The sequence below is a fragment of the Hylobates moloch genome, unplaced genomic scaffold, assembly GCF_009828535.3.
Source record: "Hylobates moloch isolate HMO894 unplaced genomic scaffold, HMol_V3 SCAFFOLD_1, whole genome shotgun sequence".
Lineage (NCBI taxonomy): Eukaryota > Metazoa > Chordata > Mammalia > Primates > Hylobatidae > Hylobates > Hylobates moloch.
In genome coordinates this window covers 4,240,953-4,258,802 of record NW_026652276.1, presented here as the reverse complement: position 1 = coordinate 4,258,802, position 17,850 = coordinate 4,240,953, and the positions used below count along the sequence as shown (strand labels likewise).

At 52.5% G+C, this 17,850-nt stretch overlaps 1 protein-coding gene across 1 annotated transcript; it reads right to left on the bottom strand.

Moving 5' to 3' along the window:
• Positions 1-16,490, bottom strand: RAB17 (RAB17, member RAS oncogene family). The gene is made up of 6 exons (XM_032753498.2): positions 16,229-16,490; positions 11,696-11,855; positions 3,704-3,855; positions 2,958-3,083; positions 1,052-1,145; positions 1-793 (listed from the first exon to the last, which is right to left on the bottom strand). Exons 2-6 carry the CDS (start codon positions 11,850-11,852, stop codon positions 684-686), a joined length of 639 nt encoding a protein of 212 aa, XP_032609389.1. The 5' UTR covers positions 11,853-11,855; positions 16,229-16,490; the 3' UTR covers positions 1-683.
• Positions 16,491-17,850: the final 1,360 nt, after the last annotated feature.

Below are 17,850 nucleotides of genomic sequence, written 5' to 3'. Positions count from 1 at the left end.
TTGTCAAAAGCAATTTAATTTTTGGAGAAAAAAATGCATATGCAGTGTACAACTTACATCTCAGGCGAAATGTCTCAGAATCTTCCTACCCATTGGACAGAAACTCAGCTTCACCACATTGCCAGCCGGGAAACCATGGAAGGGAACTGGCGCCACTGCCCCTTCCCAGGGGCAACTTCACCAAGATGTGGAAATCCTGGGCCCACCCCACAGTCATCGCTCCATTTCTTCCTGGCACCACCACCTCCATCTGGGCCTGCTCCCCAACCCCCCAGAAGCAGGTGGGCCCAGGCTCCGAGCCAGTGCCCCCACCCAGATCAGGCGTAAGGCATCTTCCCACCGTCGATGTGCTCCGGGGACTTTTGCAATCCTTCCTTCCTCTCTGTCCAGAGGCTGCCTGGCTGAGGGGGCCACCGTCCAGGTGGGACAGGCACAGGCATCGGGGAATCAGATGGTATCAGTGGGGATGGGGCACAGCACTTTCCTGGGAGCCATCCGACGCCAGATCTTCCTCTGGCGGTTCCCACTGGCTATGGGAAGTGGTTTTTATAAAGGGGGCCAACTTCCAGGCACATCTAGGGCTCGGGAGCAACCCGGCATTGACAGTGAATCAGAATCCACCTGGAGCTGGCCATGGCCCAGGCAGGGGGCATCCTCCCCACAGCCCCCTGGAGTGGCTGCACCTAGTGGGCACAGCATTTGGCCTGCCTCGCGGGCCCCGCGTTCAGAGCCACAGCTGCGTCCCCCCGCGGGGCCTGGCCCTCCCCGTCGTCTCTCTGCAGTAGCTCTTGGGCTGTGAACAGCAAGAGGAGGGGGCTGGCTAGGGAGGGAAGTCACCCAGCCCAGCACAGCCCTGCAGACCAGCCCCCCCGGGACCCATCTCTCCTATGTTTATCCAGAACCATAGAACAAGGGCCTCCTGTCCCTCCTGGTCACCATCCAGTCCCTAGACACATTCTATGGGATCCCGCATCACCAGCAACAGGGACCCAGAGAAGTTGGTCAGGGACAAGCACCTCCCCCTTGTCTGGCCCACGGGGACGCCACTCACCCACGGTGTTGAACACCTCCTGCACCTGGTGGTTCAGTTTGGCTGAAGTTTCCATGAACAGCAACTTCTGGCTGTCGGCAAACTCCTTCCCTTCCTGAAGGAAACAGCCACAAAATCCAGCGTTGTTTATAAGAGAGTTTCCTAAGGACACCTGGTTCGCTTCCAACAGTAAGACCTGAGAAAGCCGCAGTCGTGGAGCCCGCACTCCTCCACGTTTCGTGTCCAAGTTGTGTTTCTCGGCAGTCCTGAGCAGCCAGGACCGGGGAGGGGCAGGTGTGCTCCCTGGAAGAGGCCCTTCCTCTAGCTGGCTGGGGGAGGCCTTCCCCCTCCTGCAGGGCCGGGAAAGCCAAGTCCCCACCCCCAGGCTCCCCTCCCACCATGCCTGTTGGCACCTGCGGGCTTTGATGCTGGGCAAAGAACCAACTGAGAACCCAGGAAACATAAGAGGCAGAGGGAGGCCCCTGGACGGCACCCACGTGGGCCCTTCTTCTGGGGAACCCTCATTTTCCAACACAGCTCTCCTCTGGGGAGAAATGGATATCCCAGAGCAAAGGCAAACTGGAAAACAGCAGGCTTGCAATGGGTGACCAGGGGAGAAGCATTCATGGAAGGCCACAGCCTTGCCCAGGAGTTGGGGGTGGCCAAGGATTGGGGGCCTTGCTGTGCAGGCCCCTCCCCCAGCCTCCGGGACTCTCCCGGGAAGAGGAGCCTGTGGTGGATCCCAGAGGGCACAGCTCAGGCTCCTGACTCTCCAGCGGGACATGGAGCTGGCAGCAGGTGTGGCCGGCCATGCCCCCAGCTCTTGTACCATCCACCAGCATGAATGCACTCCTCCTGTCCTGGTCCAGAGATCCCTCGGCCGGCCCTGCGTTTGTCCCCACTGAGGCCCTCAGCCAGCTCCCCAGACAGATGCTCCAAACCCACCCTGGCCGCCCGCTGCCCCTCCAGGCTTTGAGTAACCTCGCGCCCGTGTTTTTGTGCCTGCCTGAGCACGCAGCCCATCTAGCCACTCTCAGAGGGCACAGCTCTGCTGCCAGGACCCTCTCCTCTCCCACCCCAGCTTGCAACGAGGGCTCAGACTGACGCTGTCTCCCTTTGCTCCCCTTGCTCTCCCCCGAGATTCTCCAAAATCATCACCCCGCTTCTCCATCTCTGCACAGCCTCCATTGAAGCTGGGGCCTTTTCTCTTTGGGAGGCACGCCCGTCGGTCTAAGCCCTGAGTTGGGTCTTCCCCTGAGCCAGCCTCTAGTGTGTGTGGGGTCTCCCCATCGGCCACTTGTCTGCAGCTGTTTACATGGTCTTCGTCCTAAATGTGGCGGGGGAGGTGGCATGCCGTGGAAGAGAGACAGCAGCGACATCTTGGTGACCGCTGCCTCTGCCTGGAAGGAGGACTGATAAAACTCGGGTGAGGGAGGCTACATTTGCACAGAAGCCCCTTCTGGAAACTGTGTGGGGAAGGGAGCCCTGCTGAGGAACTAGATCACTTTTCTCATTCCAGCCGAGCCCACCCTGCAGCCGCCGCCCTGCCCTTCCCTCTGCCGGCCACCCTGTGCCTGCTCCTCTGCCACTGGGCTTGAACTGCCATTGCGCTGGGCCTGAGTTTTTCAGGAAAGACCAGAAATCTTTGACTAAAAGAGAAACTCAGGTGGAAAGTTGTGTGTGTGTGTGTGTGCATGTGTGTGTATTCGCTTGTAAATGTGTGTGGGTGCAAGTGAGAGTGAATGTGGGGGTGTGCGTGTATGCAAATGCATGTGGGCGTGTAGAGGTGTGTGTGCACATGTGTAAGGGTGTGCATGTGTGTAAGGGTGTGCGGGTGTGGGCGAAGTGTGAGTACCAAGGTCTTGACACAGGCAGGCGGGGCTCTCTCCTCCTGTGGAAGAGAAGAGCAGAGTCTCCTGGGCGGTACCTGGAAGGTCACCTCCCGCTCCTCGCTGAGGTCCGTCTTGTTGCCCACCAGCATCACCAGGACTTCTCCTGGGTGCAGCTCCTTCTCCAGGTCCTTCAGCCACTGCTGAGCCTTGAGGAAGGAATCCTGGAAGATAAGAAAAAAAAAGTCACGTCAAACAAAACTTATAGGCGGTCATTAGCTATTCTGGGGGGGAAGCCAGTGTTGTCGGTCACGTGGTGTAAAATGTCACAGACTCCAACTGGCCATGGACACACCTGCAGGGCTGCTCCGTTCCTCTGAGGAGGGCACAGTCCTGTCCTGGGTGACCTGTGCGGCCAGGCAGAAAACTGCTGGGACACACATCAGATCCTTCACCCTGACCAGGCCCAGAGACTGCCAGCCATGGGGTATTTCAGGTCAGGCCTTGAGCTCCTGAATCTTCCATCCCTCGATGTCCTCAAAGGACCACTTTGTGCAAGAGAGTCTGGGGGACAGGTCACCACCCCAAACCCTGACCCCAATGCAGCACTAGGAACTACTGAGTTGCAGATGGCAATGGCATGTTCTTTGTGGACCATGGAGGAGCAGAACCCCACTGTGGAGGAGGATGGGGGGTTGTCAGGAGGCCATCCTGGAGGAGGTGACTGGTGCTCACTAATGGGGTCTCTGTTCATTGTGATTACGCCATGGCATCATTGCACTGGAGAAACCAGAAGGCAGGTGCTTGGGAAGGAGGGTGGGACGTGCCTCAAGGTGGGCCCTACCTTCCTGGTGATGTCGTACACCAGAAGCGCAGCGTTGGCGCCCCTGAAGTAGAGGTGGCAGACGCTGTGGTACTTCTCCTGGCCAGCTGTGTCCCAGATCTCAAGCTTCAGAGAGGCGGCGCCCACATCCACCACCTTTGTGAAGAACGCACCTGAAACGGGGAGGCCCGGAGGGCTTACTCAGAGGACGAGGTTGCCACGTGCAGCTCAGGTGGGGCCACGGCAAGCCGCAGGCACAGCAATGGGCTCAGAGGGACAGCTGGCCACGCATCTCCTATGCCCGCATGGCCAGGAGGTTGAGCAAACAGTTCTTCTGGGAGATGGAGCCTTCCACATCCAGCAAAGTGTTGGGAGTGATTGCTATGGGGCCTTGGGAGAGACTTTGGATGGGAAGATAAATCTCTCCAGGACCTAACACAAAAGCTCTGGGCTACATATGCCGTGGAAGGGATCTCCAGTTACCGGGAGTCCGACGCGTCCCTGCCGGCTTCCAGCGATGCAGCTGGGTTCTGGGGACCCCTAGAGCCCTGGGTACCCCCAGCCCACTGGCCCCTCACCGGCCAGACCCATCTAGCACAGAGGCAGTCACGATTGCACAGGCTCCTCCAGGGCCTTCCTCGCCTCCTGCTAACCTCCCCACTTTCCCAATGCTGCTCCCCACCAACCCCCTTCTCTACTGTCCCCTCTGCATGGTGTCCCTCCTCTTCTTCACCTAGAAAACTCTTCGGCGTCCTCTGAGATCTTCCAGTGGCAACCCCGGAAGGGCTGCTGGGTCCCTGCCTCCACGGAAGCCTCCCTGCACCCCATACACACCCAGAGGCGAGGCCTCCTGTGTTCTCCGCCTGTCTCCCCCAGGAAGGCAGGGGCTTTGTCTTACTCAGCCATGTACCTGCTTAACACACACACGCATGCACACACACAAAAGTACCCCCAAGCACTTTAACATATTGGGCAATGCACTGTTCATTTAAAGATTTTCTACCCTTTGCTTTCCAAAGTGATATGATTTTAAAATGATTATTTTATAGATCTCCAAAATGTTTTGTCCCATCGTGTGTGGCTTGCCAGGGATGTGTTATACACAGAACTGGAGAGGACGGGGCGGGGGAAGACAAGGTGTCTGGGGCATGGAGGAGCCACCGGCACCGACAGACTCCTGTCAAAGCCGCTACCCTGCCTAGACCCTGGGCTGGGTTTGGAGTCTGTTGGGGAGATTCTGGCAAATGGAGCCACATGTTTAAAATAAAAAATTTCACTCCAAGGACAGCACATGGGTGTCCTGCGGCTGCCAAAACAAAGTCCCATGAGCCTGGTGGCTCAAATTAGCAGATTTCTTCCTGCAGTTCTGGAGGCCAGAGGTCCGAAACTGATGCGTTGGCTGGGTTGATTCCTTCCGGAGACTGAAGGAGAATCCATTCCAGGCCTCCTCCAGCTTCAGGGGCTGCTGGCAACTCCGGTGTTCCTGGTGGCTGCATCACCCCCATCTCTGGCTCTGTCTTCATGTGGCTGCCCCTCTGTAGCTGTGTCCTCTCCCCTTCTTATAAAGACGTCAGTCACTGGACTTAAGGGCCATCCTAAGTTCCAGCTTGTTGGCCTTAATTAATTACATCTGCAAAGACCCTCGCTCCAAATAAGGTCGCACTCACGGATTCCGGGGGTTAGGACTTAATCGCCTCTTTACGGGTGGGAAAAACACAATTTCACCCACTAGACAGAGAACTGGAGGCTAGACAGAGTTTTCCAGCATGATGCAGCAAGACCGTGCTTCTCTCTCATGAGACAACCTCTTCTGAAACGGAAGCCACTGCCTGGGCTCTTCTGCCCACACGTCCTGCAGTTCCCTGCAGGTCCAGGAACTTGAAGTCAGACCAACTCCCCGGGTCAAACAAAGCTGCAGTCTCCATCCACACAGTAGGACCAGTGATTTCCGGCTTGGATGGGGCAACTGTCAGGACTGAACTGGCTATAAACCTCTGAACACACCAGATGCTCCACTGGATTGACAATGGTGCCAGAAGGAAGACCGTGCCCAGGCCGTAAATGTAGACCCATCAGCTGATCTGATGGCAGCTTGCTTAAATTTTCTAAGTCTCAGCTTCCTCATCATAGCAGGAGGTAATGGTGCCCTTCACCCAGGGTGGCTGTTAAATCGCCTGGGCAAGGAGAGAAAGGGCACATTAATTTTGCTTCTTCTTTCTGTCTTCTTTGCTCTTTGTGCACTTGTCTTAAAACGTGGGCCTTTTATCAACATCTTTCTGTTTCCCATCACTTCAGATCACATTTCTCAGTTTGAATTTGGTTTTATATTAAAAGCTGGCGCAGGGTGACACGTGAGCATAAAACTCAGGTTTTCTCCCTCCATTTACCGATCTTAGCCTCTCATATTTTCCTTTTCCATGTTGAAAATGATGGCTGGAGGCCGGGCACAGTGGTTCATGCCTGTAATCCCAGCATTTTGGGAGGCCGAGGTGGGTGGATCACTTGAGGTCGAGTTTGAGACCAGCCTGACCAACATGGTGAAACCCTGTCTCTACGAAAAATACAAAAATTAGCCAGGTGTGCTGGTGCACCCCTGTAGTCCCAGCTACTCAGGAGGCCGAGGCAGGAGAATCACTTGAACCCAGGAGGTGGAGGTTGCAGCGAGCCGAGATTGTGCCACTGCACCCCAGCCTGGGCAGCAGGAGACAGAGTGAGACTCTGCCTCAAAAAAAGAAGAGGAAAGAAGAGGGAAGGGAACGGATGGGGAGGAGAGGGGAGGGGAAGGAAAGAAAATGACGGCTGGTGGTTGAATTGACACTAATGTAAAATCCCAGCGAATTCCCAAGGAGGGCATGGGTTTTAGTCCAAGCAATGGTAATACATAATAATAGTCAATGTTTGGCTATTTACAGAACACAGACCCTTCCCTTCCCTGCAGAGATGTAAGGCCCTGAGGTGGGCCCCTGGACAGGTATCTGAGGCAACCTAGTCTCGTGCACTCCTTGGCTCCGACCCAGAAGACAGCATGAATTTATTGCCATATCCTTTTTCAGAAACCCACTAACCACATTTTCTATATCTCCATGGCTAAAGCCAAAATGTAATTAAAAAATAAAGTTTTGACTGGGTACAGTGGCTCATGCCTGTAATCCCAGCATTTTGGGAGGCAAAGGAGGGAAGATCACTCTAGCCCAGGAGTTCAAGACCAGTCTGGGCAACATAGTGAAACCTTGTCTCTACAAAAAATGAAAAAATTAGCTGGGTATGGTGGCACACACCTGTGGTCCCAGCTACAAAGAGACGGAGGTGGAGGATTGCTTGAGCCCAGGTGGTTGAGGCTACAGTGAGCTGTGATCGTACCACTGCACTCCAGCCTGGGCAACAGAATGACACCCCATCTTTAAAAAAAAAAAAAAAAAGTTCCTCTACTAAATTTTATTTTTTTAATTTTAATCTTTTTTTTAATAGAGACGCAGTTTCACCATGTTGCCCAGGCTGGTATCAAACTCCTGAGCTCGGGCAATCTGCCCACCTCGGCCTCCCAAAGTGCTGAGATTACAGGCATGAGCCACTGCACCCAGCTGCTCTACTCAATGTTAACATCATATAAGTGGTTTTGCTTTTTTACCTTTTAATTTAAATAAACAGCCGATTCTGCTCATTGAAGCCCTCTCTGTAGCACTTGGCTTTTTTGTAAAGATAGTGAGCTGACGACAAATTGAAAGGAACACGAAATGGAAACTTATTTTCTAGGGGCTGTAGGACGTCAGCCACGTTCTCAGTTTAGAAGGGAAGTCAGCTGGTGCCAAGTTGAATGTGCTCAGTACCAGTTTGTCACCGTCCCCTTCCTACAAAAAGCCCAACAAGTCTGGGGTTAGTCGTGGCTTCAGCTGGCAAATGTGCACACAAGCACTAGATGTCACCATCCTTCCAAAAGATGTCATGCAGAAAGTCAGCAGCACCCAGAATCTCCCCTGCTGTGGCCCGTTAGGACGGTGGGGGCAGTCCATGGGGAGCGCCAGCCCCCATCCCTGACACAGCAGGGGCTCCTGAAGCTGCCACCTCCGCAACAGGCCCTGGCGGGGGTGGGCGGGAGGCTGCGCTCACTTGGACTCCCGTCCCCTCTGCCTCTGCTCCTGCCTGCTCTTGTGGCACCGGCCAGCACGTTGGTTTTCCAGTTTCAGGGCTTGAGTCTGTGTCCCTTTCTGGTTCTGCTTCCTGCTTCCTCTGGATGGATGGTGTCTTGCCAGGAGCTGAGCCCACTGCCTGTGTCATGTCCTGCTGTGGGCCCTACCCCACGCACCTGTCAACTGAACCAGACCCTCGGGAGGGCCCCAGGGACCTGAGGCAGTCCTCCTGAAGGCTGACCCCTCGGACAGGGCCAGCCTTGGTGACCTTAAGCCACCCAGGGTAACAGCAACCTTTCATGGAGAGCCCACTCCAGGGAGGCGTTTACACTCCCATTTCACAGGGAAAAAATCCAGAGGGAGGGAAGGAGCGGCATGCCTGCGGCCATCCATCCCGTCCCTCCCTCGGGGTTCCTGCAGCCAAGCACTGGGCGCGCTGCCTCCTGCATTTCCAGGCTGCCTGTGAGGACAGCGCTCCCATTCTCCTCTGAGGCTCTGCTCCTGGCCCACCCTCTCCCCTGGGCAGGAGCCCAGTGTTGATAAAAGCTGAAGCCACACGTGACAAAAGAAGCAGGAGTGTCTGCTCTCAAAGGGTTTTCGTGCAACACAGATCACTCTTCCCCCAAAGCACGTAAGTTAAAGGAATGAGCACATCCCATCTCTTCATCCTAAAAGTGGCGATACCCACATTTATAATATATGATCACGTAATGATTATGATGATGATTAATAATTAACATACACTTTGGGAGGCCAAGGCTGGTGGATTGCTTGAGGTCAGGAGTTCGAAACCAGCCTGACCAACATGGTGAAACCCCATCTTTACTAAAAATACAAAATTCAGCATGGTAGTACGCAACTGTAATCCCAGCCACTCAGGAGGCTGAGGCAGGAGAATCACTTGAACCCAGGAGGCGGAGGTTGCAGTGAGCCAAGGTCGCACCACTGCACTCCAGTCTGGGCGACAGAGCGAGACTCTGTCTCAAAATAAAATAAAATAAAATAATTAACATAGGCTGGGTGCGGTGGTGCACACCATGGCAAAACCCTATCTCTACAAAAAATATAAAAATCAGCCGGCTATGGTGGTGTGCACCTGTGATCGCAGCTACTCTGGAGGCTAAGGTGGGAGGATGGCTTGAGCCCAGGAGGCAGAGGTTCCCGTGAGCCACTGCACTCCAGCCTGGGTGACAGAGCAAGACTCTGTCTCAAACAAATTAACATAATTTTAATAATAAATTGCATGACATCTATCCATAGTTATAGTAATATCTACCTCCAAAAGCTGTAATATTATCCCAAGGTGTGACGCAGACACTCGGATGGAAGCAGAGGAGACCGTCATTCCCACAGGGGGCTCAGCCAACAGCAAAGGAAGGAGCTTCCACATTTCTGCCCCCGCAACCCGGCACGGCTGCCCACACACAGAGGTGCTCAACACAAAAGTGCGGACCCCAGGGTTGGAGGCTGATGGGATGAAAGCAGCTTGTGAGCCACAGGCTAACCTAATCTGGCTGTTCTCCTCCTCTCCCCATTGTGCCACGGGCCACAGCCCACAGCCTCCCACCCCTGCCCCATCACAGAGACCCAGAGTGGGAACAAAGACTCCACACACCAGTTCTGGGTGAAAGGCAGAGCCCAGCCTGTAGAACGGTCCTTCCCCTCGGAGAGAGGAGATAAACTCGGGCCTGGAAGAGAGGGGCTTGGAGGAAGGGAGGCCCTGGCTTTCATGTGAAAGCTGCCGGCAGGGGGATGGCCCCTCAGGGGCCAGGCAGAGGACCAGGAGTAGAGTGAGACATACAGGCCTGCCCCCCAAGCAAAGACCCCCAACCTGGCCTAGGACTCCCCAGCAAGCCCAGCTTTGCTCACCCCACTGATCCTGGTAGGCCCCCTGAAGAGAGGGCGGGCAACTGGGACAGGCAGGGCAGGTGTGAGGGGGACGCTTGGACCCTGGCTTGCTGGAATGAGAGGAACTAGGGCCTCGCCCCTCTGTCGGGGCCTCCATCCCCCTCACCTGTAAAATACAGAATGCCCAGCACCACCTTGAAGCTCCACGGACCCCACACATCACCCCCCCACCCCCACCCAAGGAAGGTGGGTGCTCTGTGGGTACAGTTGTCTGTGGGCTGAGCACATCCAAGCACGTCTCAATGAATCCAAAGCACCCTCCTACACTCCAACCGGGCATCTCGGAATCTCTCAGCCCTGCTTGCGCTGACCCAGTGAGTGCCTTTGGGCGCTGGCACCTGAAGGCTCTGCTAGGGCAGCGTCACGGAGTCCTTCTGTAAAAGGCCCTGTAGCAAATACTTTAGGTTTTACTGGCCATGGGGTCACTGCTGCAACCACTCAACCCTGCTGCCGTTTTAGAGTGAATAGAGGAGGAGGAACAGCAAGAATATCATTTACAGAGGGTAAGAACCTGTAATGTAAGGTAGAGTTGTGTCTCCACAGAACCTTACTCACAAAACAACCAGAACAGCCAGAGAGCCACAGTGTGCAGACCTCCGTCTCAGAGTGAGATCCATCCCCAGTCCAGCTCACCTGGCCTGACACCGGCTGCCTCTCTCTGCATCTTGAATACCAGCCACCCAGGTACAAAGCTCTCGACATCCAGGCCTGGTGAGGCCCTCATCTGTGTTCTCTATTCTCAACTGAGGCCACCCTCAGGCCAGCCTTGGCACTTTGATGTATTTGTAAAGGGAGCCAAGTCCAATATCAGGACTTGGGGCGTGAGGGGTACAGATCTCCTTGCTAATGGAGAAGAGGATTGTGCTGCTCACCCCAGGCTAACCTTGACTCTCTCCCCAGGATCCCCCTCTGCAGACAGCCTCTCACCATCACTCTGGCCCTTCTCACCACTAGCGCTGGGAGTCGGGCCAGGCAGACTCCTGCCAATTCCCCTGTATCCCCTGGGGATCCTTCAGGAACCACCCCCCTGAGAAAATGGAAGGGCTCCCTAATAGCTAACGTCATGTGCCACATCTTGCAATTGTGTTTCTGTGTTTGGTGCATCTGTTTAGCCGGTTATAGAATCCATCCCACCTAACGCAGGCCTGCAAAAGGGTTCATGCTCAACAGATGCCTGTTACATGAGTAAATGAATGAGTGAATTTGGAGATGTGCAGCTTATCCATGTCAGAGTCCAAATTTGAAACCGAGGCCCTGATTCTACATGTGCTCCCCCAGGGGGGATGGGCATAAAGAACACGCTGGCTTTCCCCATGTCAGGTGAAAACTGGGTTTCACTGCCTAGGCAGGCTGTGCCCACAGCAGGATGGGAAGGAGGCCAGCAGCCTGCAGATGCCCCATACAGTTACTCCTGAGCTTCATGACAGGTCAGCCTTTTTAAGAAACACAGCGAGAAGGTCTCCCTCCCTGCTCACCCCCAACAATGATCCTCCCACCCCCAATCAGGCCAGGCTGGTAAACCAAGTCCAGGCAGGAAGGAAGATGCTGGTGGGGTAAGTAAAGCAAGGGAGCAGTGTTAGCAGGAGGGCGGCCTGGGTGCTGGGAGAGGACAGCTGGTTTAGGCCGCTGAGTGCCCAGGGCCCAGGAGGCTTCTTCCCGGCTCTCCCTGCCACCAGCACAATCCCTCGCACCCAGCCCAACCCTTCGGGGCCAGAGGTCCTACCCCAGAATCCCCACCGCCTGCAGACTCCAGCTGAGCTGAAACCTGACCCAGAGCCAAGGGCACTTCCTGTCTTTGTAGATTCTGTGGCTCCCCTCACGGACCTCGCCCCCTCCCCTCACGCACTGGACACAGGCAGCTCAAGGTCCCAGCATGGGGATTCCTAGGCGGGCCTCGTCCCCATCTGCCCCAGGTGTGGGTCAGCAGCCCAGACTTCTGCACCGAAGACCAACAAAGGGGTGCTCTGCCCTCACTTACAGCCCACTGTAGGCAGGATACTCTTGAAGTCATTCTTCACGTACCGAAGAGCCAAGCTGGACTTACCCACGGAGCCACTTCCCAGGAGAACCAGCTTGAACGCACGGGGCTGGCTGGGGGCAGCCCTGGGCTGGGGGGTCCTGTGTGCCTGCGCCATGCCCTGCAAAGAATCACAACCGTCTGAAGCAAGTGGAACATCTGAGCCACATCATCTCAGCAAGCTCAACCCGGGGCTGCTTCTCAGTCAGGAGCAGATGGCCCGATACAGAGCTCCCAACTCAGAGGCCACCTGGGTCCACACTCCCGCTCCCCTCTGCACCCCATGCCCCATCTCCCCATCTGCAATTTTTAGGTCCATTTTTAGGTCTGGGGTAAGGAACAAAAGGAGCTTTGCTTGGAAAGCTCCAGGCACAGGTCATTGCAGACCCTGAAAAGCAGTGATTACATGTGACGGTCTCAGGGCTTATTGTCCTCCTTCCATTACTTTCAATTTTTACAAATCTATTACTTGTCCCCAAAGTATCTAATGCAAGGAGAGGTAAAAAGCATCTGAGCATTTCTTGAGTGGTTGTTCATGGATTAAAGTTTGTGTTTCAGAAAAAATCTACCTAAAAAAAGGTTGGTGTCTCAGTGATCTCAAAATAATAGTAGACACATTCCCATTGTGTCTAAAGCCTCAGAACCCACAGTAGTATGCCCCAGAGAAAACCAACTTTGTGATCAAAATAAATGTGGGCAACCCCTATGTATTTTTTCATCATAGAAACTTTCATGTACACACCACAATAGAGAGAATGGTCTGATGGGCCGATGGACCCACCTCCCACTTCCCCGGTAATCAGCTCAGCCATTTGTATCACTCACACTCCCAAACCTCCCCCCAGCAGGGTATTGTGTAAAGCAGATCCCAGGCATCCTATCATCTGCAAATCTCAGTACAGATACAGGCTTTTTTTTTTTTTTCTTTGCTGTTCATGTGTTGAAGAAATCAGGTTGTCTTGTGGATTTCCAGTACGGATGTTGCTGATTGCACCCCTATGTTATTGAATAGAGTCCTGTGAACTCTGTATTTTTGATACCGCGGTGGTTCAGGACATAAACCTGATTAGATACAGGCTATTTTTTGGCAAGATTGCCATGAGAGTGTGTGTGCACTTCCCGCAGAAGGCAAATAATGTCCAGTTGTCTCTGTGATGTTGGCAGTCATTGAAGACTATTACTTCGACCCACTATTTCACTAGGGTGTTGCAAAATGGTGACATTCTAATAATGTTCTAATGTTATCACTTTGTGTTTATTATCTAGGAAGAGAAGCTCCCCACAATCAATATGAAACCCATCAGGGGTAGCTGGTCCTGGGATCAGAGTCTCATCTCCCTTCCTCACCACAGTGGGCAAGAGGGAGGCTCCCTAAACGGGGAAGGGGAGGAATTTTGAAAAGGAAAGAAGAAAAGCAGGAGTGGTTGGAAGCAGCCCACATGCCCTCACTGCCCCCAGTAAGGAGCCACGGCCACAGACTGGTCTGGTCTGCCCTGCAGGGATAAGAGGGGAGGGAATCAAGTTTGGAATCAATCTCGAAACAAATAGGACTGAGTCCTAGATACCAAGAAGATCATTCCAGACAGAAAGTGACTGAGAATCATGAAGTCAGAACAGGAGGGTTTAGGGCTCTCTACCTGTCAGAGAAGAAGGGTTCCACATAGTAGTCTCGGGTGGTTATCCCAAACATGCCTGGAACCCCATCTTAGATGGAAATACTCAAGTTTCACCATCAAGTATGATGCTGGCTTCAGAGACAGATAAAAAACATAACATTAAGTTTTCCATCTGTGTTTCTGAAAGAAAGAAAGAAAGAAAGAAAGAAAGAAAGAAAGAAAGAAAGAAAGAAGAAAGAAAGAAAGAAAGAAAGAAAGAAAGAAAGAAAGAAAGAAAGAGAAAGAAAAGCTCTCCAGGTGATTTCAGTATGCAGCCAAGACTAGGAATCACTGCTAGAATTCTGTTTTCCTTAGAGCTGGGAACAGTGTCTAGCACATAGTAAGTACTCAATAGATTCTAAGAAATGAACGAATGAGGCCAAGCATGAAGAGCACATAACACAGCATCTGTGCTTTGAAATTTCCACCTGGATTGAGGATGATTTCTTGGGGCCAGCTATGGTTTGCATGGATCCTCCAAAAAGCAGATTTGGAAACTTAGTCCCCAGTGCAACCATGCTGGGAGGTGGGGCCTAATGGAAGGTGGTTGGGTCATGAGGACTCTGCCCCCGTTAATCCACGCCCAGCACAGATTAACACTGCTGCAGTCTTGCACGTCCACGAGCTTGCGTGTTCTCTTGCCCTTTCACCTTCCGCTGTGGGATGACACAGCAAGAAGGCCCTCAACAGATGTAGACCCCTTGGCCTTGGACTTCTCAGCCTCCAGAACCATAAGAAACAAATCTTTGTTCTTTATACATTTCTGTCTCAGGAATTCTGTTAAAGCAGCACAAACAGACTAAGACAGCATCTGAGGCAAAGTGAGAGTGCCTGGGGTGGGAACTTAGTCCAGCAGATGATCTGCTCAAGTCAGCTGGGGACAGGCTCTCAGAGGTCAAGGCACAGCCCAGACTTTCCACTCTTTGGCGGAAGGGGAAAGGGTAGCGGGGGCGGGGTGAGGGAAAAAAGACTACTCAATGGCTACAGTGTACACTGCTCTGGTATAGGGGTGCAACAAAATCTCAGAAATCACTAAAGAACATATTCCTGTAACCAAATACCACCTGTTCCCCTAAAATCTATTGAAATAAAAAATAATTAAAAATAAACAGAGATAACCCTTCAAGTTCTCTTTGCTATTTATTTGCACAGGTTAATAAAACCTTTCCTAAGTCAAAAAATCTGTGGCCTGAAACATGTCTGAATTAACTGAAACAGGTGGACTCCGAAGGAATGCACTGTGACTACTGGGATGCCAGCGTCTCATTCCTTTGACAATGATATGTCTCTTTGTTTAATAAAGTTATTTTATTTTTGGGCTGGTCGCAGTGGCTCATGCCTGTAAAGGCACTTTGAGAAGCTGAGGCGGGTGGATCACTTGAGGTCAGGAGTTGGAGACCAGCCTGTCCAACACGGTGAAACCCCATCTCTACTAAAAATACAAAAATTAGCTGGGTGTGGTGGCGCACTCTTGTAATCCCAGCTACTCGGGAGGCTGAGGCAGGAAAATCACTTGAACCCAGGAGGCAGAGGTTGCAGTGAATCAAAATCCCACCATTGCACTCCAGCCTGGGTGACAGAGCGAGACTCTGTCTCCAAAAAACAAAACAAAAAAAAGTTATTTTACTATAAACATACAAGTGTCAATACAAAAGAAGAAGCTACTCATAACTCCACCCCCCAATACAACCACAAATGGTATTTTTGCCTACTTCTAGTTTTTTTCTATGACTCCTAAAAACAAACCAAAACCCATAGTTTCAACATAAAATTATTATCCTATGTGTAAAAAATAATACCAAAGGCAGTCTCACACATTGCTTCAAAATCATGCTTAATGGACATATAACATTTCTACAACTATCTCAACTTGCTGAACCATTTTCCTAATACTGGATTTTTACTTAGTTTTAATTTTTTCTCTGTAATAAGACTGCAGTAAACATTTTCTTATATAACTTTTTGTGTGATTGAGTGTTGTAAGCTTTCAATAATGAAAGGTTGGAGCCTTCTGTCCAAAGACAAAATTAAAAGTGTGGCACCTGACCCCCACCTCCAGAATTTAATCAAGATGGGGTTATTAGTAGTCAAAGACGTTATTAGGTTATTAAAGACAAAGATGTTTTCAGGAACACCATATTCAAGATTGGAGCTCCTCCAGTAATCTTAACTTGGGGCTTTTTAATCTCTTGCACCTCCCTTCCACTAAAGGAAAAAAAACGGAGAGCAAATCCCACATTAGGTTTTTTTGTGGGGAACGGGCCATTCCAGGGAAGGGTCTGGTTGATGAGTCTATTGCCAACTGTGCTCCTGTGTCACCCTTGCCTGGGCCTGTGAAGAATATTGAGATTACGAGAGGTACACCAGTACATTGCATTCAGAATGCAGCCATCTGATACAGAAAACAAAATGTAGATTGTAAAAAGAAGTTTACAAGAAAACCTGACAAGCTTCCTAGATATCACTGGGTATTAAATTAGAAATTCTGATGTCATTTGAAATGGATTCCTTGAAGAGTTCTTCTTATTACCAGAAGTTTTTTTTTTTCTTTTTTCCAAGACCTTAAAACTGGAACTTTCCCGAAGAAAAATTCAAATAAGAATCTCCTTCTGGGAATCCGACTTGGTGAGCCATCAGAAATCTGAACTAGGAAGTCTCCGCCCCAGCTTTGTCCTTTGATTATACACACATGGGCACATGCACACACACAAACAAATACAGACACGGGTACAAACATGTGAGCACACAGACACACAGAGACACACACACAGAGAAGCAGACACACACACACAGAGGCAGACACTCCGCAAAGTGCACGGAGGTTTAAACAGTGACTCACCTGTTCCCCAGGCCCGGTCACATGCAGGGAGCTGAAGAGCCTGCCATCACCAGTCCACAGCGTTGCTACCTGTCTCCGCTTTCTCCTCTCTCTGGTCCAGGGGAAGGTTTGCTTCCCTCCACAGGCAGGACAGGAGGAGCCTCTGCTCCAGTGGAAAACAGCCGCAGAGCAGAGGTCCAGAGCAGCAGCCTTGGACCAGGGCAATGCCCACTGGACCCCAGCCCCAAGGTCAGGCCTCTTCTCCTCCCAGAAGGTGTCAGGGTAAAGTCCACGGGGGTCATGTGGTCACCTGGGGCAGGGCAGGAGGCTGGACCACAAAGCAGGTGACCCGGGAGCACCTGCGTGCTGCCGGAAGTTACATTCCAGTCCTGCGTTTGCTGGCACCCAACTGGAGCCCGTTTTCAGCTTTGTTCCGGGGTTTCACTTCCAGGGTCTCACTCTGGCACGGAATGTTTTTCTTGGCTCTTTCCTTGGAGCTGTATTGAATCTTTGTTGCACTTGAACAACCAACAGCCCAGAAGAGAAAAGAATATTTCGGTCAGATGAATTAATTCCTCCCACTGTCAGCTGGAAGCCAACCCTGGCTGAGCCCTGCACTGGCCAGAGGCAACTCGGTGTGAGCCAGTCCGGGGTCAGATCCGGGGCTGACGCCACCTGAGGGCGGGGTGGGCGTGGCCTCCGTGGACATAGGAGACTCCAGGTGCAGGACAGGGAGGTGGACTTCCTCTTCGTCCTCCCAAATTCCTCAGGAGACGCTAGTCACGAAATGTCCTGGCTTGGTGGTAACAGAAGAGTCTCCTCCAGGTAAGAGTTCCAGAGCCTCTGAGTACGGCTGGGGTAGCAGGGTTGGGCCTGAGGCTGAGGACATGGAAATCTGTTGCCGTGAACATCACTCCACACAGCCAGTATACAGGAAGCCAGCTCAATTTATGTCCTCCAAACTCACCCTAACTTCTAGTCTGGGTCCCATCCCACGGGGCTGCTGGGAAATAAACTCCGCCATCACAGTGGTTCCTCCGCCCTGTGGGAGTGGGGGATTCTTATGCTAGAGGGGGGACACTGGCCTGGGCTTCTGCTGAGGCTCTGCCCCTCATCCCTGCAGGATGGACTAGCCAGTCCTAACACGGGACCAGCGTTGCTCTGCCACGTCCAAGCCTCCTCTGAGATTCTTCCTCCATGCAACCACTTCCTCTGGGGCGTGGCCACCTCCCTGGAAGCTGCCAGCATGCTCGGCTGGGCCCTGGCACTCTGGAGACTTGAGAATCTCTCTATTTTTCAATGACGTCCTTATCCTCTGCCCCCAAGCTGGTAACCAAAGGTCTGGGGGTGGTGACGTGCTGGGAATGGTGTAACTCGTGAGATGGAGGCAGAATGTGGAAATACATGAATGTGCTTCTCTTCTCCCCAATTCCCTTGAAGAATCCACCTTCCTGCAGGGTTGGGGGAGCACAGAATGGGAGGAAGATATAAATACCAATTTTATAGCAAGAATGCCAAAAGAGGGCAGCGCAGTGGCTGGAGCCTGGAATCCCAGTGCTTTGGAAGGCTGAGCCGGGCGGATCACTTGAGGTCAGGAGTTCGAGACCAGCCTGACCAACACGGAGAAACCTCATCTCTATTAA

Excerpts from the sequence above, each read along its gene's own strand:
- RAB17 (XM_032753498.2), bottom strand. The coding sequence starts at position 11,852 with ATGGCGCAGGCACACAGGACCCCCCAGCCCAGGGCTGCCCCCAGCCAG. Across the intron at positions 3,856-11,695 it reads TATCCTGCCTACAGTGGGCT|GTGCGTTCTTCACAAAGGTG; the intron begins GTAAGTGAGGGC and ends TCCCCGTTTCAG. Across the intron at positions 1,146-2,957 it reads AGCGGGAGGTGACCTTCCAG|GAAGGGAAGGAGTTTGCCGA; the intron begins GTACCGCCCAGG and ends TGTTTCCTTCAG.